Source organism: Balaenoptera borealis (genome assembly GCF_965194805.1).
Source record: "Balaenoptera borealis genome assembly, chromosome: 3".
NCBI lineage: Eukaryota > Metazoa > Chordata > Mammalia > Artiodactyla > Balaenopteridae > Balaenoptera > Balaenoptera borealis.
In genome coordinates this window covers 124,075,427-124,099,849 of record NC_138866.1, presented here as the reverse complement: position 1 = coordinate 124,099,849, position 24,423 = coordinate 124,075,427, and the positions used below count along the sequence as shown (strand labels likewise).

Here is a 24,423-nt window from a genome sequence, read left to right as displayed (position 1 = left end):
GCAGGCTAGCCTGCCTTTTCTCACTCCAATACCTCACACTCTCAGTGCTGGGGAAGCAGTCTGAGGAACTTTTCCTGTGCCTCTTACCTGGTTATCTGGGTGGTTGACAGTGAAGTAGCCCACACAGACGATGACCTCATGAAGGAGGCTTTCACAGGAGACGTGGCTGCAGTGGCCCAGTAGGGAGCTGGCGATGTGCCGGAATGCAAGGGACAAGCCCTCTGCCCCTACAATAGACTAACAAAGACAAGGAGCAGTTAGAACTCCCCAGCCCAGGGGCAGCCAGGGCTGCAAATCACAGAACACACCTGGGCCCTGTGCACCTTCTGCCATGATGCCAGAAAAGCATATGAGATTTCTAGAGCACTGTGCTTAACAGTTCAGTTCAGGGATTCCTGCTCCAATAAACGACCATAATAAATGCAATGTTTAAACTGGAAAAAAAAAAAAAAAAAACCGACAGAAAATAAAGCATAGCGGACCAAATGCCTGTACTATGTGGATCAAGACACTATTCACCTAAAGCATGGGTATTTATCCCATTTTTAACGAGGTGTTTTTTTTCTCATTGCACAGTCTCACTGTAGAAAATTTGGAAAAATATAATAATACTAAAATTCACCTGTAAATCTACCATTTAGCTAACTTTCAATACTTTTTTTTTTTTTTCTGAAGGAGAAAATATTTTCTTGTATGCAGGGATAAAAACACAATTCTAATTATTTACTTATGTTCAAATAGAAAAGAAATATAAATAACAATTAGTTATTATTCAAATAGCTCTAGAGCCCCCAAAGTAATGTAAAAAACCCAACAACCTCCCCCCGCCCCCCAAAAAAACCACAAAAAACAAACCATGAAGCCCCCTCAGCTATGAGGCTTCTGGGATCCTTTCTTGAGACAGTCAAAGGGCTGTTGGTGGTAGGCGACGCGGGAGGAGAGCCCGAGTCTGTCTGTGCAGCCTGAAGCGTCTATTTAATAAACATGTCAAACAGACAGAGCGACAGGAGGGCAAAGGGGAGAGGCGAGGCCCACAGAATGCACTCGCAGCCCACACTGGAATGAAGCACCACTGCCAGCCTGTGGGAAAAGGCAGTGTTTTAAACTCATCTCTTGATTTGAGGTCTTGGCTGGCTTGAACCAGGTCAGATACGTTGCAGCTTGGAAGTTTCAATGAATTCACTCTGCCTAACAGCCGGGGAAACACAGTCTTTTTAATAAATATTGTTGAAACAAAATTACTACTAAATTTTAAGAGTGCCTTCTGTCTCCGTTTCATTGCACTGAGACAAAATGTTTTTCAAGCCCCAAAGAGACTTCAGGAGGGCCCTGCTCCTTTAAATCAAGTAGTGACACCTTCTCAGCTCAGCCCTTATTTAATTAGTTGTGTCCAGCTTGCTGTGACCCAGTGCCCTCTGTTTAACCTTCACTGATAAGAGCAGGTCAAGGGGCATGTAAGTTTGAATATAGAAATTAAACCAATTTTTCAAGGAAACTATATTTCCTTTTTAGCCAGAATTAATTGCCAAGTCAGTACATTGATTTGTTTCTTGAGACCACCTTCAATTGTAAAAACTGTCAAAGTATATGCACTATACAATATCCGGGATCTCAAGGCCATCTGTGCCAATATGAATTCAGAGTGAAATCAGACTCTTTGCTGAAGGGAGAAAAAGATTTTGACAGCCTTATTAGTATATAATGAAATGGAACCAGTTAAGAAAATATTCTAATGGATAACCTTTTGTTACTACTATGCGATGAGTTCTCACACAAAACAATCACGTAGGTTTATGGCTTCAAAGAAGGGTGCAGAAGCACTGGGAATGCTGCATTCGAAACCTAACCTTTTGATTCAACATCTGCAAGATGGTTTGGGTAAATTCTTCACCTTCAGAATATGAGTCAGTCCACATTTCCTGAGGGCCTACTATGTGCTAGCTAGCACAGTGCCTTTATGTAATCTCATTTAAACCTCAGACTTGTGAGGTAAGTGTTTTTAATCTCTATTTTACAAATGAGAAACTCAGTCTTAAGGATTCAAATGACTTGTCTAAGGTCATACAACTTGGTAGTATGATGGCTCAAAGTCAGGTCAGTCTGACTCTAGACCCAGAGGTCTTGATGAGGATGCTTCTCCATAACAGCTCTACAGAGATGCATTCTTTTTTTTTAAAATTTATTTATTTATTTATGGCTGTGTTGGGTCTTCGTTTCTGCGTGAGGGTTTTCTCTAGTTGCGGCAAGTGGGGACCACTCTTCATCGCGGTGCGCGGGCCTCTCACTGTCGCGGCCTCTCTTGTTGCGGAGCACAGGCTCCAGACGTGCAGGCTCAGCAATTGTGGCTCACAGGCCTAGTCGCTCCGCGGCATGTGGGATCTTCCCAGACCAGGGCTCGAACCCGTGTCCCCTGCATTGGCAGGCAGATTCTCAACCACTGCGCCACCAGGGAAGCCCCGAGATGCATTCTTGTGATGCACTGGGACTCAAACCGTCAACATGTCTTACACTGTCTTGTCTAACTCTTCAGAGGGTCAGACCATTTATCTCATTTCAATTTTCTTCTTCAGTTCCTTCAGTCCTCTCAGGCAATTCATAAATTGTTTCCCAGATTTTTTCTGAGCTCAGACCCATACTGTACCTAAAATCTCTTTTCCTGTGCTTTATAAACATAGTTCCTGAAATCTCACTTTTGACAAGTAGTTTTAATGAACTAGAATATGAGTTTCTCTGACCATATCTATCATAAAAATAATACTTTTCTCCTAAACTCACCCATTGCTTTACAATGCAAATATTGTGTATTTGTATGCTATTTACTTGAACATTGCATGCTTGATCTGATGTCTATCTACATCAATGATGTCTATGTGGTCAGATGCTTTGCTTTAGCTTGCTCAACAGAGTGCAGTGGTTAGTTAAAAAAAATGACTATAAATCTTTGACAGTCCTCCCATTGAGAGACGGGGCCTATGTCTTCTCCTCTTGAATCTGGAAGGCTTATGACTGATTTAACCAATAGAGGATGGCTGATATGTAACGATATGACTTCTGAGGCCAGGTCATAAAAAAGCCATGCAGCTTCCGTTGGTTCTCTTGGAGCAGTTGTTTTCCAGAAGCTTCCTCTCAGGAAACTCCTACTGAGAACCCAGACACCACGATGTTTTGAGAAGCCCAAGTCACATAGAGAAGCCATATGTAGAGTCTCTGGCCAATAGTCCTTGATGAACCTAGTCTTTGAGTAATCAATCCCAGGCATAAAACGTGAAAGTGAAGGAGCCTCCAGATAATTTGAGCCCCCAGATATTTCAGTCAATTTGCCCCTCTTCTCCATACCCCGCAACCCCAGTCATTCGAGCCCCTCAGCTGAAGCCCTACATCGTGGAGTAGTGACAAGCTACCTCCACTGTGAAAAGCCCTGCCTGAATTCTAGATCCACAGAATCTGTGATCATAACGGTTGTTGTTTACCCCACTAAGTTTGTTTGTTTTTCAAATGTATAAAAGTAACTGGAACAGTAAGGTAATCATTGGTAGGTGTATTAAAGGACCTGATGCTAGAAATTCTAGGTATCTGGGTCCCTGCACACACTGATGAAGCATAAGAGAAAAACATGTGCTCGACTTTGGGCACCAAAAGGATGGCAGCCAGGAGGAAGGTCCCTGAAGGCTTTCCTGGCCCATGCACTGGTTAAGGGGAAAAAGATACCTGGGAACAATGTCTGGGGAGAGGATGAGAAGTAGTGATGGCAAAATTGACTAAAATAAGACAGGAGAGTCAGAACAGAGAACAGGAAAAGAAGAAAAAGCAGGAAAGAATTAAGAGAAATACGGAGTAACAGGAAGGACAGAGAAGAAAGAAGCAAAAGAAGTGTTAGGAACCAGCCGCAAAAGGACATTCCCCTGGGGAGGTGGGCATCTCACTCTAAGAATGGCTCGAACTCTCGAGTCACCTTGGTGTTTCTCCTGGGGTTGTGGCAAAAGAGGCTCAGGTAGGGAATATATTCTGGGCTCGATACGGCAAGGAGCTGCAGAGGAGAAATCGTGGTTTCATCTTAGTTGGGCATGAAGGGCTCCAGAAATAGATTTTTGAATTTTCTAACATTATTGGCCATTGTGCCTAAAGGTCATGAGGGAGCAGGGCTGGTTGGAGTTCAGTGGTTCTTTTGAGTAAGGCTGCACAGGCTGTGAGTTCATGGAGGGCTGGGGGTAGGGCAGGGACCTGGGGCTCCCTGACACTCAGAGTGACTGATGGAATGAATGGCTGACTTAACGTAAATGCTTGTGTTTGATGTGGCGACCCCTGAAGCAGTATAAATCCTGGTCAGAAGACCCATAAACCAGGAGCTCAGGAACATTTTTAGGTATTTGCTTTTCATAATCCCTGGTAACAGAAGAAATCACTCTAGTTGGACCTAGCTGATGGGTAGCCTGCTGGTCTCCATATTCTGAGGGCATAAAATTAGCATATCTTGATTTCTAAGCTGTTTCCAGACAGAACACAATGGGGTTGGGTCTTCATAAAACACAAATGTTACGTTCAACCCAGAGGCAAGAACCATTGGCATTCTCTGGAGCAGGTAACCTCTTGTTCTAGGTGTGGCTGTAAACTCTCAGAACTTTACACACTGTGTAGCTACCGCCTAAGGCTAGTTCAAGTGCTCTGAAAACTGAAAAGCATTAACCCTAAGGAAGAAATTTCTGTTCTTATGATGGATAAACTAACTCTACAGAGTTGAAAGATATTGAATCCAATGACACGACTTACTAATTTCCAGTTGTGAAGAGAATGACAGGAAGACAAGAACTGCACATTTGTCACCAGCTACAAAACAGAGGTGTTTCTTCCATCTTGCAATGGCCAAAGACCACAATTTTCATACATTTGTATCTCTATAACCTTTTTCCTTTTGAGCAAAGCAATTCAACTAAATTATGGGTTCATTATCTGCCAAGTTTGTTCCTTTTTTAATGAAATCACTTGACAGTTAATACACTGAAAGAGAAAGTCTACTCCTTGGGGCTTGCTCTGTTCCAAAGGTTCAGTGTTTTTGAAAATTAAATTTCCTATATGAAAAACAATCTGTTTCTAAGCTGACAGTCTGGTGTTATAACATAAAGCAATTTTTCTTTAGCTATAAAAACTTAATATTTATAGGGGTTTGCACATTTAACTACACATGCACTTTATGTTGGATACAAGTCAGTTAAATCATTCATAGACAGTCATATCAATCAAAACAATTTACCTAATTTTGGTTGTGTTTATATAAGAAACCATTACTTTCCTTAATATTTAAATGTTTATGGTATGATAATGTCTTTTCTAAAGAAATCAAGACAGAAGATTTATAAGTAGCAGAATGGCATAGGCTTGGGGCCATGGGTACCAGTCCTGGCTCAGCCATGTGTAACCCTGGGAAATTACTTTACTGCCAGCTTTTCCACCTGTAAAATGGGTATAATAATATTTTGTAGGGTAGTCATGAGAATAAATAAGAAAGCATATGCAAAGCAACTAATCCAGTTCCTAGAATACAGTAGCTTAATAAATAGTATGTATTATTATTCCCTGTATTGTAGCTTATTCCTTATGCCCCAATCCAGGAGAAGAACCTCTCATCATATCTATACAAAATTATTAACTCTTGGCTGGTTAACCAATTCCTGGTACCTGAAAAGCAGGCAGATCAAGAGCTGCAAAGCTGTTGAAGAAACGTAAACTCTGAATGGCCACTTGGACTGTGTTCTGAGCGTAACTCTCCTTGGGACTAGAAGTGCCGGGGTCCGAGATTGTGCCATGGAAGAGGACACAGTAGAGCATATGCAGAACTCCAGCCAGGTCTGTGGCCTGAAGAGCAGCTGTCAGTCCTGTGGGATCTTGGCGATTATTGTCAAATATGCTGTGTGACCTGATAAAGAAACATTCAACTTTTTAAGAGAAATCTACTTAAAGGATGTTAGCATTTTTATAGGTCAAATGGAACATGACAAGCAGACCGTTAAAAGCAAACCATGTGAGTGGTGTAGTAAGGTAACAAGAAACCTCAAGGAGTAAATGCAGCCCTTCCCCCACCAAGTGCACTGCGGCCTGCCCTTTTCTCCCCTCTTCTCCGGCTGGGAGGCCGGGCTGCTGCAGCAGTGGCAACTGAGTACTCTGCAGCCAGGCTGAGGCTGCTACCACCCTTTGCAGCCTAGATAGCTCCACTTTGTTTCGATTCCAGGCCTGGTGGAACTGGACAGAGTCCATGAGAGCTGTTGGGACTCAGAAATCAAAACACCATGGCTTCCTTTCTGGATACACAAGGGAATCTTCTCAGGGGAGGCGGTTACCGGGAAAGCACGAGGCCTCAAAAACCCAGTAGTGTGTTGGTATACCGTGACAGGGAGACACTTCAACCGCTTTTGAAGGCACAGTTCCATCATCAAGGAGTATTGGCAGGACAGGTTGTAGGGGCCAGACTCCCAAGAACAAGCTAGTGCTGGATTAGCTTTGTACAAATCACCTTGAAGTTAGCTTAGCAATTGTGGCAGGCAGTATGGATGAGCAAGAAGCAATGGCAGTGGCAAATGAATTCCTCAAATCAATAGGAAAGGAAGGGTTTGCTAAATCCACCTCACTCTGGAACTCAGGTATACGTGAAGCATCTAGCGAGCAAGAGCCTACAATTTTAGTAAATGTGGCTGCTAAGCATTCATTCACCCTTTTTGCCCCTAGAAACCATACCCAGGTTTCTCTCCCCTTCCCACAGCCAACATGCTTCAGGTGGGGCCCCATTCCTATTCACTCTGGCTCAAGGGTATGTAGGCCTAAGGTAAGGGGAACATGGAGGGAGATTCTTGTGCTGACATGCCTGGAAAGAAGCCCTCACTTTTTCTCCACAGGTTTGAATCTGAAATGTAAGGTCTGTAGCTGCTGCAGCTATTTGTTCTAACCACTGCACAAATCCTCAGGTCTCTGGGCTGTTCCAAGTGGGTCAGTCACCTTCCTTCATGGGACACAGCTTTTTCTCAGGAAGGGAAGTTACAAGTCCCTGCTCGGTGTCTCCCTTTAACCTGGTATGATCTGCACAAAACTGAGCAGAAGTGTCTTTATGTTTCTGCCACAGGATGATGCCCTTCCCTATTTTTAACACTAATATAGGTCCCTCCCATTCCTTTTTCTGTTGTTGTTATTGTTCCTTTCAGCTGGAATCTAGAATGGGAGAGAGGCATTAAAGATCTATGCTTATCTCATAAACTTGCCCAGAAGCACTGAAGAGATGCCACTAAGTAAATATGAATTCGCAAGCGCTGGCTGGCAAGTTTCTAGTATCTTGTCTAGTTTTCTAATCTATAACTTTTTTAAGGGATTATATTATTCATTCTAATTTGTTAGTTTCATCAAAGTATAGTTTTATTCATAACCATGGTAAGCATTTATTTCCTGAATGTGCACTATTTCTGATAGTCTAAGAACGTGGGATGACACTTGTTCTCTTCTCAAGAAAGCAGGTCTTATGAAATACTATCATCTCATTTGCATGGCAGGACCTGCTAAGTACATTCACATCTTCTACCCCGCCTCATTTGTAGTTCTTCATAGTTGGTAGAGAAGGTATTGTTCTCCTCACTTCACACATGACGCAACCGAAACCCTCAGAGATTCAGTGAGATGTTTTAGGTCATAAACATTTGTCAGTGGCAAAGGCAGGGGTACTACCAAGAACTTTTGACTCTTTAAAGGCAGGGCTTTGTCCAAAGACCAAAACATCCAGGCCAAACAGGAGGTGACCTCTTCTTTTGTCTCCATGCCTTTTCTTAAATCAAATCTCGGGGTTAACTGAACACTGTTAAACAAAGTACACAGAGGTTGTAATGTAATCCTGATCATCACAAAGAGACACTTTCTGTCATATGGGACTCAGTAAAAACAAAAGTTAAGAAATTATATTTATTTGCTTATAGGCACATCTGAACCTTTACACAAACTGTTAGCTAATGTCAGTTCAGTTCACCCTTCCTTCCTTCCTTCCATTATAGCCATGAGAGTTAGGGGTCAGACCCTGACTAAAGACATGAGTAGAGATTAATGTGTCTGAGTTTATTATATAGATTCCAAAAAGGGGTCTGTGTTTGTTTAACAATGACTGCCTTTTAGAACCAATGACAAGTCAGAAGACATTTCTCCCTAAAGCTAATTTCTAATAGGCTTTCAGAACCTTGGGGATGAGTGACATCACTGCTGGTGACAACATTTTTTCTTCTTTGTGATTCAGAATGGTGACCTCCCCTTTACTGCCTGTGTTGCTTTTAAACTGATTATTAGCATATTCAAATGCAGATATTCAGGAATATAGCTTTATTATTTAGAACACTTTGTAACAGTTAATCTTTGCAAGCATTTATGAAATGACATGAATTCACTGCTATTACTTCTTTAAAAGAATAAATAAAAAAAAACCCAGCAAGTGAAGATCATCAGAATAGTTTCTCTTCTCTCCACCCCACCCTATTTAGGAAAATACTAAACTATAAAATAACATAACTCAGGATCTTTTGCAATATTCTTCTGATGAAATAAAAATGTTGATTCAGAAAAATCAGTTAAATTAGCATTCAAGAACTCAGATGTGGAAATGGTTCAAAATGTGTATTAATATTGCTTTGTGGAAAAGACAATTAATTTTAAAGTGAGCCTACAGAATATACAGGGCGGAGGGGAGGGGAGAGAGCTTGTCTGCTGCATTTGGCTTCCACAGGACTAATGTAGACCTGAAGGGACTTTAGAAAATGTTTACTTTTGATTTAGTCTGAAATACGGATAATTTGTCCTTGAACAGGCCACTGGCTCCTGTTGGTCTTAAATGTCAGCTATAATCACTTTAAGCCTATATGTTTATAATAAAAAAGTAAAAGGCCTTATTCGTATCAGGCTCAGGTTATAAAGTTTTCTTTTTCTTTTTTTAAATAAATTTATTTATTTATTTATTTTTGGCTGCGTTGGGTCTTTGTTGCTGCACGTGGGCTTTCTCTAGTTGTGGCGAGCGGGGGCTACCCTTTGTTGCGGCGCATGGGCTTCTCATTGTGGTGGCTTCTTGTTGCAGAGCATGGGCTCTAGGCGCGCGGGCTTCAGTAGTTGTGGCACAAAGGCTCAGTAGCTGTGGTTCGTGGGCTCTAGAGCGCAGGCTCAGTAGTTGTGGCGCACAGGCTTAGTTGCTCCGCGGCATGTGGGATCTCCCCACACCAGGGCTCAAACCCGTTTCCCCTGCATTGGCAGGTGGATTCTTAACCACTGCACCACCAGGGAAGCCCATAAAGTTTTCTTTTAAAAACACATTGAAGATATGAAAAATCAGATCTGAAATTTTGTATATTACACTCTAAGATCTCAATTTTACTGGATTTTAAAGTGTTTTTGTTTGGTCTCTAGGATTAGAGATCTTAGTGGTATATTCATTTCTGTTCATTAATCGCAAGATTCAATCAGGCAAAACTATAACTGGGCCATCAATACACCTGCACAGCTCTTGAAAACCCTACTTTGCCTTAAAGGAGAGTATAGCTGGGCAAAAAAAAAAAAAAACGCAGTAATTTGTGTGGGCATGAATCAACTGCCATCTGTTCCATCTTTGGTATTTTAAACCACTTACGTAACAGGCCTTATTTGGCCCAAAAAAGCAGCTGTGACAGTCGCAGACACTATAACCCCCTTTCCCCATTTGTTCCTGGCTTGTTTGCTCTTGTATCCCTGGTCGCAGATTTCTGATTCGGTAACATCCACCCTGATCCCCTTCAGTGCCGGTATCTTCTAGATTGCTCTCCTAGTTTCTTGGGTTTTGGCTTTGTTCCCTCCTTTAGATCTGGAATCCCGGAGGCATCTTATCAGAACCTCCCATTTTAGCCTCTGAATGCAGAACACTCCACCCAAAGGTCTGCATAGTGCTGGGAGTGGACGGAGTTAAGTCACTGTCTCTCCCAATGATGAATGTGAACTTCACTGTTCAAGGAGAAGTGAATTATTTCTTAAAGAGTTATTCCAGCTGTGGGCTCTTATGTACTGGGACATTCTTAGAAAGCTGACCTGCATCTAGTAGTATCATCATTTATCAGGCTTTGTGGTGAGCAAAAGGGACATGATTATCTGTCATATATTCTCTATTTAAAAAGCCAAAGTACCTGTGCTCCAGCAACAGTGACCTGTGATGTATTACAAAATCAAGGAAGACCAGACCCCTGTCCTATAGAAGGTTACAGTCTAATAGTGGCAGGCGTGTGCATCAGTTTCCTATTGCTGCTGGAATAAATGATCACAAGCTAGTTGTTCAAAACAACACAAATTTATTCTCTTAAAGTTCTGGGGGTCAGAAATCCAAAATGTCTCACTAAGCTAAAATCAAGGTGTTACCAGAGCTGTGTTCCTTCTGGAGGCTGAAGGGGAGAATTTATTTCCTTGCCTTTTACAACTTCTAGAGTATGGTTGCTCCTTGGCTCCTGGCCCCTTCTTCCATCTTCAAAGCCAGCAGCATAGCACCTTCAAATCCCTCTCTAACACTGACTTTCCTGCTTCCCTTTGAGATTACATTGGGCCCACCTGGATAATCCAGGCTACTCTCTCCATCTCAAGATCCTTAACCATTTCTGCAAAATTCCTTTTGCCATGTTAGGTAACACATTTATAGGTTCTGAGGATTAGGATACAGATATCTTTGGCAGGGCATTATCTCCCCCCACCCCTAATTTTTTTTATTGTGGTAAAATACACATAAAATTTACCATCTTACCCATTTTTAAGTTTATAATTCAATGGTATTAAATTCGTTCATAATGTTGTACAACCATCACTACCAACCATCTCCATAACTCTTTCATCATGTAAAACTGAAACTCTATACTCATTAAACAATAACTTCCTATACCTTCCTCCCCCTGGCAACCACTATTCTACTTTCTGTCTCCATGATTCTGATTACTCTAAGTATGTCATATAAGTGGAATCATCATATAGTATTTGTCTTTTTGTGACTGGCTTATCTCACTTAGCATAATGTCCTCTAGTTTCACTCATGTTGTAGCATATGGCAGAACTTCCTTCCTTTTCAAGGCTGAATAATATTCCATTATATGTGTATACCACATTTTGTTTATCCATCATCCACTGATGGACACTTGGGTTGCTTCTGTTTTAGCTACTGTGAATAATGCTGCCATGAACATGGGTGTATAAACATGTCTTCAAAACCCTGTTTTCAATTCTTTTGGATATATATCCAGAAGTAGAATTTCTCAATCATATGATAATTCTATTTTTAATTTTTCGAGGAATTGCCATAACATTTTCCACAGCAGCTATACCATTTTACATTCCCACTAACAATGCACAAGGGTTCTAATTTCTCCATATCCTCACCAAACCTTGGTATTTTCTTTTTTTTTTTTTTTAATAGTAGCCATCCTAATGGGTGTGAGGTGATATCTCATTGTAGTTTTGATTTGCATTTCCCTATCAATGACATTGAGCATCTTTTCATGTGCTTATTGACCAATTTGTATTTCTTCTTTGGAATTCAAGTCCTTTGCCCATTTTTAAATTGGGTTATTTTGTTGTTGAGTTTTAGGAGTTTTCCATAGTTCCTGGATATTAACCCCTTATCAGATATATGACTTGCAAATATTATCTCCCATTCTCTGGGTTGTTTCTTTACTCTGTTGATATTATATTTTGATGCACAAATCAAAAAAATTTTCATGCGGTCCCATTTGTCTACTTTTTCTTTTATTGCCTGTGCCTCTGGTGTCACATCCAAATAAATCATTGCTAAATCCAATGTCAGGAAGCTTTTGCCCTGTTTTCTTCTAGGAGTTTAATTGTTTTAGGTCTTACATTTACGTCTCTGATCCATCTTAAGTTATAGTGTTAGATAAGTGTCCAGCTTCATTCTTTTGCTTATTGATATCCAGTTTCTCCAGCACCATTTGTTGAAGAGACTGTCCTTTCCCATTCAATGGTCTTGCCACCCCCGTCAAAAATCATTTGACTATAAATACAAGAGTTTAAGTCTGTGCTCTCTATTCTATTCCACTGTTATATATGTCTGTCTTTATGCCAATACCACACTGTTTTGATTACTGTAGCTTTGTAGTAAATTTTGAAATCAGAAGTGTGAGTCCTCCCCCTTTGTTCTTCTCTTTCAAGATTGTTTTGGTTATTTGGGGTCCCTTGAGATTCCATATGAATTTTAAGATGGGATCTACTATTTCTGCAAAAAAAAAAAAAGCCTTTGGGATTTAGATAGGGAGTGCAAGGAATGTACAGATTTATAGATTGCTTTGCATAGTAATGACATCTTAACAATATTGTTTTATAATCCATGGACATGGGATGTGTTTCTAATTTATGCCTTCTTTGATTTCTTTTGGCAATGTTTTATACTTTTCATTGTACAAGTCTTTCATCTTCTTGTTTAATTCCTAAGTATTTTATTCTTTTTGATGCTATTATAAATGGAATTTTCATAATTTCCTTTCCAGATTGTTCACAGTATATAGTGTATATAAATGCAACTAATTTTTGTGAGTTGACTTTGTATTCTGTTACTTTATTGAATTCATTTATTAATTTTAACAGCTTTTTTGTGTGGAATCATTAGTGGTTTCTACATATAATATCATTGGCATACAGAGAAAATTTTACTCCTTCCCTTCCAATTTAGATGCTTTTTTCCTTTTCTTTTCCTCACCTAATTGCTTTGGCTACAACTTCCAGTACTATGTTGAGTAGAAGTGGCAGAAGTGGGCATCCTTGCCTTGTCCTGATGTTAGAGGAAAAGCTTTCCTTCTTTCATCCTTGAGTATGATGTTCCTTGTGGGCTTTTCACATATGGCTTTTATTATGTGAAGGTAGTTTCTTTCTATTCCTAATTTGTTGAGTGTTTTTATCATGAAAGGGTGTTGAAATTTATCAGATGCTTTTCTGTATAAATTGAGATGATCATGTTTTTTTCCCCCTTCATTCTGTTAATGTGGTCTATTAAATTGATTGATGTTCATATGCGGAACCATTCTTGCACTCCAGGAACAAATCCCACTTGGTCATGGTGTATAATCCTTTAAACATGCTGCTGAGCTTGGTTTGGTAGTGTTTTGTTGAGGATCTTTAAATCAATGTTCGTAAGGAATATCAGTCTGGAGTTTTCTCTCTTGTGGTGTCTTTGTCTGGCTTTGGAATCAGGATAATGCTGGCTTCATGTTAGAAAGTATTCTCTCCTCTTCAATTTTTTGGAAAAGTTTGAGAAAGACTAGTGTTAGTTCTTTAAATGTTGGGTACAATTCACCACTGAAGCCATCAGGTCCAGGGCTTTCCTTTGGAGACTTCTGATTACTGCTTCAGTCCCCTTATTAGTTACAGGTCTCTTCAGATTTTCTATTTCTTTGTGATTTAGTCTTGGTAGGTATTGTGTTTCTAGGAATTTGTCCATTTCATCTAAATTATTCAATTTGTTGGCATACGTTGTTAATAGTACTCTCGTATAGTCCTTTTTATTTCTGTAGAATTGGTAGCAATGTTCCATTTTCATTTCTCCCGCCACCCAACTTTACTGAAGTATAACTGACAAAAAAAATTGTAACATTCAATGTGTGTAAAACATAATGATTTGATATACATTGTAAAATTATTCCTATCATCAAGTTAAAACATCCATTACCTCATATAGTTAACTATTTTTTTTTTGGTAGAATGCTTAAAATCTACTCTCTTATAATTTCAATATACAATACTGTACTACAACTATAAAAAAACAAAACACTTCAAGAATCTGAGTGTCATCTCTGTGCAGGGACCACGCTAATCTTTGTATCATTCTAATTTTAGTATATGCGCTGTCAAAGTGAGCACCCCATTTTCATTTCTGATTTTAGTAATTTCAGAGTTCTCACTCTTGTTTTCTAGCTGAAGGTTTGTCAATTCTATTGATCTTTTCAAAGAACCAACTTTTGGTTTCACTGATTATCTCTATTGTTATTTTATTCTCAACTTAATTGATCTCCACCATAATCTTAATTATTTCCTTCCTTTTGCTAGCCTTGGGTTTAGTCTGTTCTTTTTTTCTAGTTCCTTAAGTTGTATAGTTGTATTTTTAAAAAATTAATTAATTAATTAATTAATTTTTGGCTGCGTTGGGTCTTCATTGCTGCGCACAGGCTTTCTCTAGTTGTGGCAAGCGGGGGCTACTCTTCGTCGCAGTGCACGGGCTTCTGATTGCGGTGGCTTCTCTTGTTGTGGAGCATGAGCTCTAGGCGTGTGAGGTTCAGTAGTTGTGGCTTGTGGGCTCTAGAGCACAGGCTCAGTAGTCGTGGCACACGGGCTTAGCTACTCCGCAGCATGTGGGATCTTCCCGGACCAGGGCTCCAACCCATGACCCCTGCATTGGCAGGCGGATTCTTAACCACTGCGCCACCAGGGAAGTCCCTAGTTAATTTTTTGATTTGAGATATTTCTAGTTTCTTTAGTATAAACGCTTATAGCTATACACTTTCCCCTTAACAGTGCTTTTACTGTCCCATGAGTTTTTTATTTATTTTATTTTTTATTGAAGTATAGCTGACTTACAATTATATTAGTTTCAAGTGTACAATGTAGTGATTGAAAATTTTATAGATTATACTCCATTTAAAGTTATTATAAAATATTGGCTATATTCCCTGTGCTGTACAATATATCCTTGTATTTTATTTTATAGATAGTAGTTTGTACCTCTTAATCCCCTACCTCTACGTTGCCCTTCCCCACTTCCCTCTCTACACTGGTAATCACTAGTTTGTTCTCTATATCTGTGAGTCTGTTTCTGTTTTGTTATATTCATTAGTTTGTTTTATTTTTTAGATTCCACATACAAGTGATAACACACAGTATTTGTCTTTCTCTGTGTCATTTATTTCACTAAACATAATATCTCCAGGTCCAGTCATGTTGCTGCAAATGGCAAAATTTTATTCTTTTTATGGCCAAGTAGTATTCCATTGTGTGTATGTGTGTATGCATCTCCTTCTTCCATTCATCTGTTGATGGACACTTAGGTTACTTCCATATCTTGGCTACTGTAAATAATGCGGCTATGAACACTGGGGTGCATGTATCTTTTCAAATTAGTGTTTTCATTTTCTTTGGATATACACCCAGGAGTAGAAGTACTGCATCATATGGTAGTTCTACTGTTAGATTTTTGAGGAACCTCCATACTGTTCTGCATAGTGGCTACACCTATTTATATTATACCAACAGTGTACAAGGGTTTCCTTTTCTCCATATCCTTGCCAACATTTGTTATTTGTGGTCTTTTTGATGATAGTCATTCTGACAGGTGTGAGGTGTTATCTCATTGTGGTTTTAAAAATTTTATTTAAGTATAGTTGATTTACAATGTTGTGTTTAATTTCTGCTGTAAAACAAAGTGATTCAGCTATATATACATATATATATGTATATATATATATTCTTTTCCATTATGGTTTATCACAGGATATTGAATATAGTTCCCTGTGCTATACAGTAGGACCTTGTTGTTTATCCATCCTATATATAGTAGTTTGTATCTGCTAATCCCAAACTCTCAGCTAACTTCCCTTCCCCATCTTGCTTCCCCCTGGCAACAACAAATCTGTTCTCTTTATCTGTAAGTCTGTTTTTGTTTTGTAGATATGTTCATTTGTGTCGTATTTTAGATTCCACATATAAGTCATATCATATGGTATTTGTTTTTCTCTTTCTGACTTACTTCACTTAGCATGATAATCTCTAGGTCCATCCAGGTTGCTGCAAATGGCATTATTTCATTCTTTTTTTATGGCTGAGTAATATTCCCTTGGATATATATATACCACATCTTCTTTATCCATTCATCTGTCGATGGACGTTTAGGTTGTTTCCATGTCTTGGCTATTGTAAACAGTGCTGCTATGAACACAGAGGTGCATGTATCTTTTCGAATTATATTTTCGTCTGGGTATATGCCCTGGAGTGGGATTGCTGGATCATACAGCAACTCTATTTTTAGTTTTTTGAGGAACCTCCATACTGTTTTCCACAGTGATTGTACCAATTTACATTCCCACCAATAGTGTAAGAGGGTTCCCTTTTCTCCACACCCTCTCTAGCACTTATCATTTGTAGGCTCTTTAATGATGGCCATTCTGACTGGTGTGAGGTTGTACCCCATTGTAGTTTTGATTTGCATTTCTCTAATAATTAGCGATGATGAGCATCTTTTCATGTGCCTACTGGCCATCTGTATGTCTTCTTTAGAGAAATGTCTTTTTGGGTCTTCTGCCCATTTTTTAATAGGGTTGTTTGTTTCTTTTTTTGATATTGAGTTGTATGAGCTGTTTATATATTTTGGATATTAACCCCTTGTCGGTTGCATCATTTGTAAATATTTTCTCCCATTCAGTAGGTTGTCTTTTCATTTTGTCAATGGTTTCCTTTGCTGTGCAAAAGCTTTTAAGTTTAATTAGGTCCTATTTGTTTACTTTTGTTTTTGTTTCCTTTGCCTTAGGAGTCAGATCCCTCAAAATACTGGATTTATGTCAAAGAGTATTCTATTTGTTTTCTTCTAGGAGTCTGGTAGTTTCCAGTTTTACATTTGGGTCTTTAATCTACTTTGAGTTTATTTTTGTATATCATGTGAGAAAATGCTCTAATTTCATTCTTTTACATGTAACTGTCCAGTTTCCCCAGCACCATTTATTGAAGAGACTGTTTTTTCTCCCTTGTATATTCTTGCCTCCTTTGTCACAGAAACCATAAGTGTGTGGGTTGATTTCTGGGCTCCCTATTCTGTTCCTTGAAGTATGTGTCTGTTTTTGTGCCAGTACCATAGTGTTTTGATTACTGCAACTTGGTAGCATGGTCTGAAGTCAGGGAGCATAATACCTCCAGCTCTGTTCTTCTTTCTCACGATTGTTTTGGCTATTTGGGGTCTTTTGTGTTTCCATACAAATTTTAAAATTATTTATTCTATCTCTGTCAAAAATGCCATTGGCATTTTGATAGGGATTACATTGAATCTGTAGATTGCCTTGGGTAGTATGGTCATTTTAACAATATTAAGCCTTCAAATCCATGAACATGGTATATATCTTTTCATCTGTTTATGTCATTTTCAATTTCTTTCATCAGTTTCTTAGAGTTTTCTGAGTATAGGTCTTTTACCTTCTTAGTTAGATTTATTCTTAGGTATTTTATTTTATTTTATTTATTGATGTGATTGTAAATTGGATTGTTCCTTAATTTCTCTGACAGTTTGTTGTTTGTGTATAGAATAGAAATGCAACAGATTTCTGTATATTAATTTTGTGTCCTGAAACTTGACTGAATTCATTGATAAGCTGTAGTAGTTTTTTGGTGGTGTCTTTCAGATTTTCTATGTATAGTATCATATCGTCTGCAGACAGTGACAGTTTTACTTCTTCCTTACCAATTTGGATTCATTTCTTTTTCTTGTCTGATTGCTGTGCCTAGGACTTCCAATACTATGTTGAATAAAAGTGGTGAGACTGGGCATCCTTGTCTTGTTCCTGGTCTTAGATGAAATGCTTTCAGCTTTTCACTGTTGAGTATATAATTAACTATGGGTTTGTCATATTTGGTCATTTTTTATGTTGAGGTATGTTCCCTCTATACCCACTTTGTGGAGAGTTTTTATTATAAATCGATGTTGAATTTTGTCAAAAGTTTTTTCTGCATCTATTGAGATGATCATATGATTTTATTCCTCAGTTTGTTAATGTGGTGTATCACACTGATTGATTTGTGGATACTGAACCATCTGTGCTTCCCTGGATAATTTCCACTTGAACATGGTTTATGATCTTTTTAATGTATTGTTGGATTTGGTTTGCTAATATTTTGAGGATTTTTTTTTTTAAATTAATTTATTTATTTTTGGCTGTGTTGGGTCTTCATTTCTGTGCAAGGGCTTTCTCTAGTTGTGGCAAGCGGGGGCCACTCTTCATCGCAGTGCGCGGGCCTCTCACTATCGTGGCCTCTCTTGTTGCGGAGCACAGGCTCCAGACGTGCAGGCTCAGTAGTTGTGGCTCACGGGCCTAGTTGCTCCACGGCATGTGGGATCTTCCCAGACCAGGGCTCGAACCCGTGTCCCCTGCATTAGCAGGCAGATTCTCAACCACTGCGCCACCAGGGAAGCCCTATTTTGAGGATTTTTGCACCTATGTTCATCAGTGTTACTGGCCTGTATTTCCTTTTTCTTGTGATATATTTGTCTGGTTTTGGTATCAGGGTGATGTGGGCCTTGTAGAATGAGTTCAGAAGCATTCCTTCCTCTGTAACTTTCTGGAAGTTTGAGAAGCATAGATGTTAACTCTTCTCTAAATGTTTGGTAGAATTCACCTGTGAAGCCGTCTGGCCCTGGACTTTTGTTTTTTGGGAGGTTTTAAAATTCCTGATTCAATTTCATTACTAGTAATTGATCTGTTCATATTTTCTAGTTCTTCCTGGTTCAGTGTTGGAAGACAGTACATATCTAGGAGTTTGTCCATTTCTTCTGTCCAGTTTATTGGCATATAGTTGTTTGTAGTAATCTCTTATGATTTTTTTTTAATTAATTAATTTATTTTGGCTACACTGGGTCTTCGTTGCTGCGTGCGGGGCTTTCTCTAGTTGCGGTGAGCGGGGGCTACTCTTCGTTGCGTTGCGCGGGCTTCTCATTGCAGTGGCTTCTCTTGTTGCATGCAGAGCACAGGCTCTAGGTGTGTGGGCTTCAGTAGTTGTGGCATGCGGGCTCAGTAGTTGTGGCTCGCAGGCTCTAGAGTGCAGTCTCAGTAGTTGTGGCGCATGGGCTTAGTTGCTCTGAGGCATGTGGGATCTTCCCAGACCAGGGCTTGAACCCGTGTCCCCTGCATTGGCAGGTGGATTCTTAACCACTGCACCACCAGGGAAGCCCTCTTATGATCTTTTATATTTCTGTGGTGCTGGCTGTAACTTCTCTGCTTTCATTTCTGATTTTATTGATTTGTGCTCTGTTTTTTTTTTTTTCCTTGATGTATCTGGCTAAAGGTTTATCAATTTTGTTTATCTTCAAAGAACCAGCTCTTGGTATCACTGATTTTTTCTATTTTTTTTTTACACCCTGTTTCATTTATTTCTGTTCTTATCTTTGTGATTTCTTTCTTTCTACGAATTTTGGGTTTTGTTTGTTCTTTTTGTAGTTCCTTTAGGTGTATGGATAGGTTGTTTGTTTGAGATTTTTGTTTCCTGAGGTAAGCTTGTATCACTATAAACTTCCCTCTTAGAACTGCTTTTGCTGTGTCCCATAGATTTTGGATTGCTGTATTTTTGTTTTCATTTGTCTCCAGGTATTTTAAAATTTCTTCTTTGATTTCTTTACTGATCCATTGGTTGTTTAGTAGCACACTGTCTAGCCTCACCTGTGTAATTTTTGCAGTTTTTTCTTGTAGTTGATTTCTAGTCTCATAGCGTTGTGGTTGGAAATGATGCTTGATATGATTTCAAATTTCTTAAATTTACTGAGGCTTGTTTTGTGGCCTAGGATGTGATCTATCCTGGATAATGCTCCATGCACACTTTAAAAGAATGTGTATTCTGCTGCTTTTGGATGGAATCTTCTTTATATATCTATTAAGTCCATTTGGTCTAATGTGTTATTTAAGGCCAGTGCTTCCTTATTGATTTTCTGTCTGGATGATTTGTCAATTGATATAAATGGGGTGTTAAAGTCCCCTACTATTATTGTGTTACTGACAATTTCTCCCTTTATGTCTGTTAATATTTGCTCTATGTTTTTAGATGCATCTATCTTGTGTGCATATATATTTACAATTGTTATATCTTCTTCTTCGATTGATCCCTGATCATTATGTAATGTTTAAGAGTGTTTTGTTTAATTTCTGCAAATTTGTGAATTTTCTAGTTTTACTTCTATTATTGATTTCTTACTTCATCCCATTATGGTCAGAGAAGATATTTTGTATGATGTCTATCTTTTAAAATCGACTAAAGCTTAATTAGTGGCCTAACATGGTATTCTATCCTGGAAAATGTCCCATATACACTCGAGAAGAATGTGTATTTTGCTTTGGGGTAGAATGTTCAGGAGGGGCATTATTCTCTCACATGGGCCTATTCATTCATGATTCATTAATTCAACAAATATTCACTGAGGACCTACTCTGTGCAAGCACTTTTCTAGGCACTGGGATTCAGCAGTAAAATCTATGTTCTCTTTCTCATAAAACTTACATTTTAGTGTACGAGATACAATGAACAAATAAACAAGTATCACATGTAATATATAGTATGTCAGGTGTGCTAAGTACTGTAGAAGAGCAGGGGATATGGGTAGGGAATGAAGATGTAGGGGTGTGTGTGTTTGTGTGTGTGTGATGCTATTTTATATAGGGTGGTTGGGAAACCCTTTCTAAAGTGTAATTTAAGCAGAATTCTACAGAAAGTAAGGAAAGAAGCCATGTGCATACCTGAGGCAAGGGTGTTTTTAGGCAGAGGAGCAGCAAGTTCCAAGGCTTGGAGCCAGGAGCATGCATGACATATTCAAGAAACAGCAAGAAGGCCAGTGTGGCTACAGCTGGTTAAGCAAAGTGGAGGAACCACGGGGGATGAGGTCAGAGATGAAACAGGAAGACGATCAGGTAGGGGCTTGTAGAGCATTGTAAGGACATTATAAGGGTTTTACTGAATGAGACGGAAAGCCATTGTAAGGTTTTGAGCAGAGGGGTGATATAATATGACTGGTTTAAAAATAATCACTACAGCTAATTGGTTGAAAAGTTGTTAGAAGAGCCAAGACAGAAGCAGAGAGGCCAATTAAGAGACTGTTTCAATCATCCAAGTGAGAGATCATGGTGGATGAACCAGGATGGTAGTCATGCATGTGGTAAGAAGTGGCTGGATTCTGAAAAATATTCAGAAGGGAAAACCAATAGGATTTCCTGATAGCATGAATGTGGGGGTGAGAAAAAGAGGAGTAAAAAATGGCTCAGTCGTTTTTTTTGCCTGAGTAATTGAAAGAATATGGCTGCCATTTACAGAAATGGGAAAGACAGTGGATAGAGCATGTCTGGGGAGGAAAATGAGGAGTTCAGCTTTAAACTTGTTAAATTCAAGATGCCTATTAGACACCTAAGTGAAGATACTGGATCAGAAGTTGGATAAAATGAGCTTCCCAAGGGTAGGGAATTTTGTCTGTCTCCAGGGCTTAGAACAGTATCTGACACAGAATAGCCACTCAATAGACATTTGTTGAATAAATGAATAAATATACAAGTCTGAGTTCAGAGGAGTGATCTGGGCTTGAGATATTTGGGAGTCATCAACACACAGATGGTATTTAAAGCCAGCTCATCTAGTGAGTGAACATAGATTAGTCTGAGAATTGAGCCTTCGGATACTCCAAAGTGTAGAAGTTGGGGAGATGAGAATAAATCATCAAAGGAAGCTGAAAAATGAAACCAGTGGGGTAGGAGGAAAAGCAGGGAAGTGTGGTGCCCTAGAAGCAAAGTGAAGATAGTTTCAAGGAGGAGGAAGTAAAAAGTAAAAAAGTTTAATTAAAAATAAATGAGGACTAAAAAAGGATGAAATTTATAGAAATGACTATTAAATCCTAGTTTTAGATTTAAAAACTAACTGCATATGTTTAGGATGCGAAGAAGGTAAGTGACAGGGGACTGGAATATAGCTTTCAATGATAAGTGGGGGAAAAAGACTTAGCAAATTAGCTTCCTATCCATTCAAATGAAGAAACAGTCTTGCTTGATTACCCATGAATATAATTCAATTTTGACTGAGCTAACAGGAGTAAAATGTACACAATCAGAAAGGTTTATCCTGATCCACTGCAATGAACAACTACTCTGGAAGTACTGGTTCTAGCACTGGGTATGGCACTACATTCAGGACACTGATGTATCAGAAAGTTCCCAAGGAAAGTGATTTGTGTGGTAAAACTATGTGGAAACAATGTCACCTGAGGTGCATTTGAAGGGACTGGGAAATTTATTTCAGAACTGGAGGATATAAAGGTTATCTTCAAACTGAAGAGGTATTACACCATTATTTATGACCCCAGAGGAGAGATGCTACCCGAAAGCAGATATTAGATAAACTTACAGAAAATTTTCTAACAATCAGAACACCCAAAAGTTAAATGGGCTGTTGGTGAGGTATTACATTCTTAACTATTCTGCAATCAGTGGAGGAATACATTCACTGAAGTCACAGAGGGCACTCAAAACTCAGCTGGGCATTGGACAGGATGACGTCTAAGATTCTGTTCAGTTCTGGGGTGTTATAACAGGTGTGAATCTACTTCAAAAATTATAGTCTCCTACACAGACAGACACACGCGCACACACACACACACCCTATATTTTATGTATACAGTAGAGGGAGAAAATAGCTTATCTGTTTAATGCAGATCTAATTTGGAGCCCTGTTGAAGGGAATGAGGATGACTTAGTGGAGATATGAGAGCAAGAGAGAACTCAAGGTGGAAAAGATACATGTGTAAGCACTATAAGACAGTCTGGACATTTGGTTAGAGAAGAGGAAAAATATAGGGGAAATTAAATAGTGAGAATATTAGGTAGAGTGAGGCTGGCTGATTACTTGGGAGGATTTCCAAAGTACTTGGTTATTAGTTTCAGTTGCATTCAAAGAGGAACTTTTGAGAAGGAAACCTTTCTGGGAAGAGAAGTGATAGATGATGAAAACAGAGAGACATTCTTGTTGGAGATCAACAACCTAGAACATGCTTGAGAAAGAGGAAGACCAAGAGGACACCAATGAGAATGGAAGGTAAAGGGTGAGGCCCCTAAGAAGAAACTGTGGTCTCTGGCAGAGGTCTGGGAGGAGGACCAAGAAAGTGGAAGATAAAGACAGTCTGGGGACAACCAAAGGTGAATGGAGAAAGGGCAGGGAGGAGTCCAAAAGGTGAGAATGCGGCAGCTCTGGATGACTGACAACAGTATATGGTCCTAGATCTTGGAACTACAGACTAGGACTGTTATACAAGAATGCTTCTCAGATGGGACATTTCTGACCTCTCTATCTTCAGTTTTCTCATTATCACTGTAAAACACAAAAGGGCCCTGTGCTGATTTTGGCTAGTTCAGCTGATATTTTGGGCTTCTCTTATCTTTAGTATTTGGCAGTTAGGCTGAAGGAGCTCTGCCAGAGGCTCTGCTGTGTTGCCAAATGAAAGCAATTACTTCTTCTGGGTGAGTAACTGGGAGGAAAAAACTGTCATATCTGGGCTGCGTGATACGGTACCCTCCTAATTAATCTTTCCTACTTCCACTCTTGCCCCTATAATCCATTCTATACAGAGTAAAAATCCACTACTTTTTAAGTAATCAGATCATGCTGCTCTCCTGCTTAAAATCCTCCAGTGGCTTCCTATCACACTTAGAATAAAACCCAAACTTCCACTCTCTCTGTCCTGATCTCTTGGCCTCCAGCACACTGCCTTCTATGTTTATGGTACACACCCACTTCAGATATTTGGGAGTCATCAACTTCCTATTCTGCTCAACTAGAATATTCTTCCCTCCGATCTTTACAGAGTTGGCTCCTTCTTAGCTCAGTGTCATCTTCCCAGAGAGGCCTTCCCTGACCACTCACCCAAATCACTCTGCTATATTACCCTGCTTTATTTTCTCATATCACTATCACTAGCTAAAATTATCTTATTCATTTACTGGTTTATCATCTTTTTCTCCTGTTAGACTGTGAGCTCCATAGAGCGAGTATTTTGTTCACCACTGGATCCCTAATACCTCGGCAAGTGTCTGGCACATATCAAGTGCTCAGTAAACAGTAATTAATAAAGATTTGCTAAAGCAATGGAAGGAAGAGAGAGAGAACTGGTCTCAGAAAGGTATGCCAAAGGCATGAAGGCCTTGGACGTCTCCTTCTTACCTTAAGGGAGGAAGAACGTGAGACATAGGCACCTCTTCTTCCTATGCTAAGAGTAAGCCCAGGAAATGGGGCTCTGGCATAGGTCGATGGTGCACATCAGTATTTGCTAATGCTGCCAGTCATAGCTATTTACCGACTTCTTATTTTATTTCTAGCCTGGTGCTAGGTGCCTGAAGGAGAGCTGCTAGGATATTTAGTCTTTCTCCTTAGGGAAACCTTTTCATTTGAAGACACAAAACATATCCTCAGGACAAAGGAACTAGTGAATTAGAAGTAGACAAATATCAAGTCATAGGTATGAATAACAGGTGCCATCTCATGTTTCTGTGGCAAGCATCGTTTTGATTTAATTGCATAGGACTGGATTGGATTCTGAAAGACAGAAGTGAAAGATAATAAAGGTTTGAGGTCTTAAAATCTGTTCATATTACTACAATCATGAGCAGAATAAGATAATCAGGAGGAAAAGCCAACTTT

General features: G+C 39.3%; 1 protein-coding gene across 9 annotated transcripts in view; it reads right to left on the bottom strand.

The window, feature by feature from the left end:
* Positions 1 to 24,423, bottom strand: part of SCAPER (S-phase cyclin A associated protein in the ER) — a 487,034-nt gene that overhangs the window by 32,576 nt on the left and 430,035 nt on the right. For 8 of the 9 annotated variants that reach the window (XM_082386958.1, XM_082386962.1, XM_082386961.1 and 5 more), the window contains 2 exons: positions 5,674 to 5,911; positions 88 to 237 (listed from right to left, as the gene is read on the bottom strand). In XM_082386958.1, the coding sequence (XP_082243084.1) occupies positions 88 to 237; positions 5,674 to 5,911 (388 nt within the window). Of the gene's footprint in view, positions 1 to 87; positions 238 to 5,673; positions 5,912 to 24,423 lie in introns of those variants that run through there. The other variant, XM_082386965.1, reaches the window with a different exon arrangement.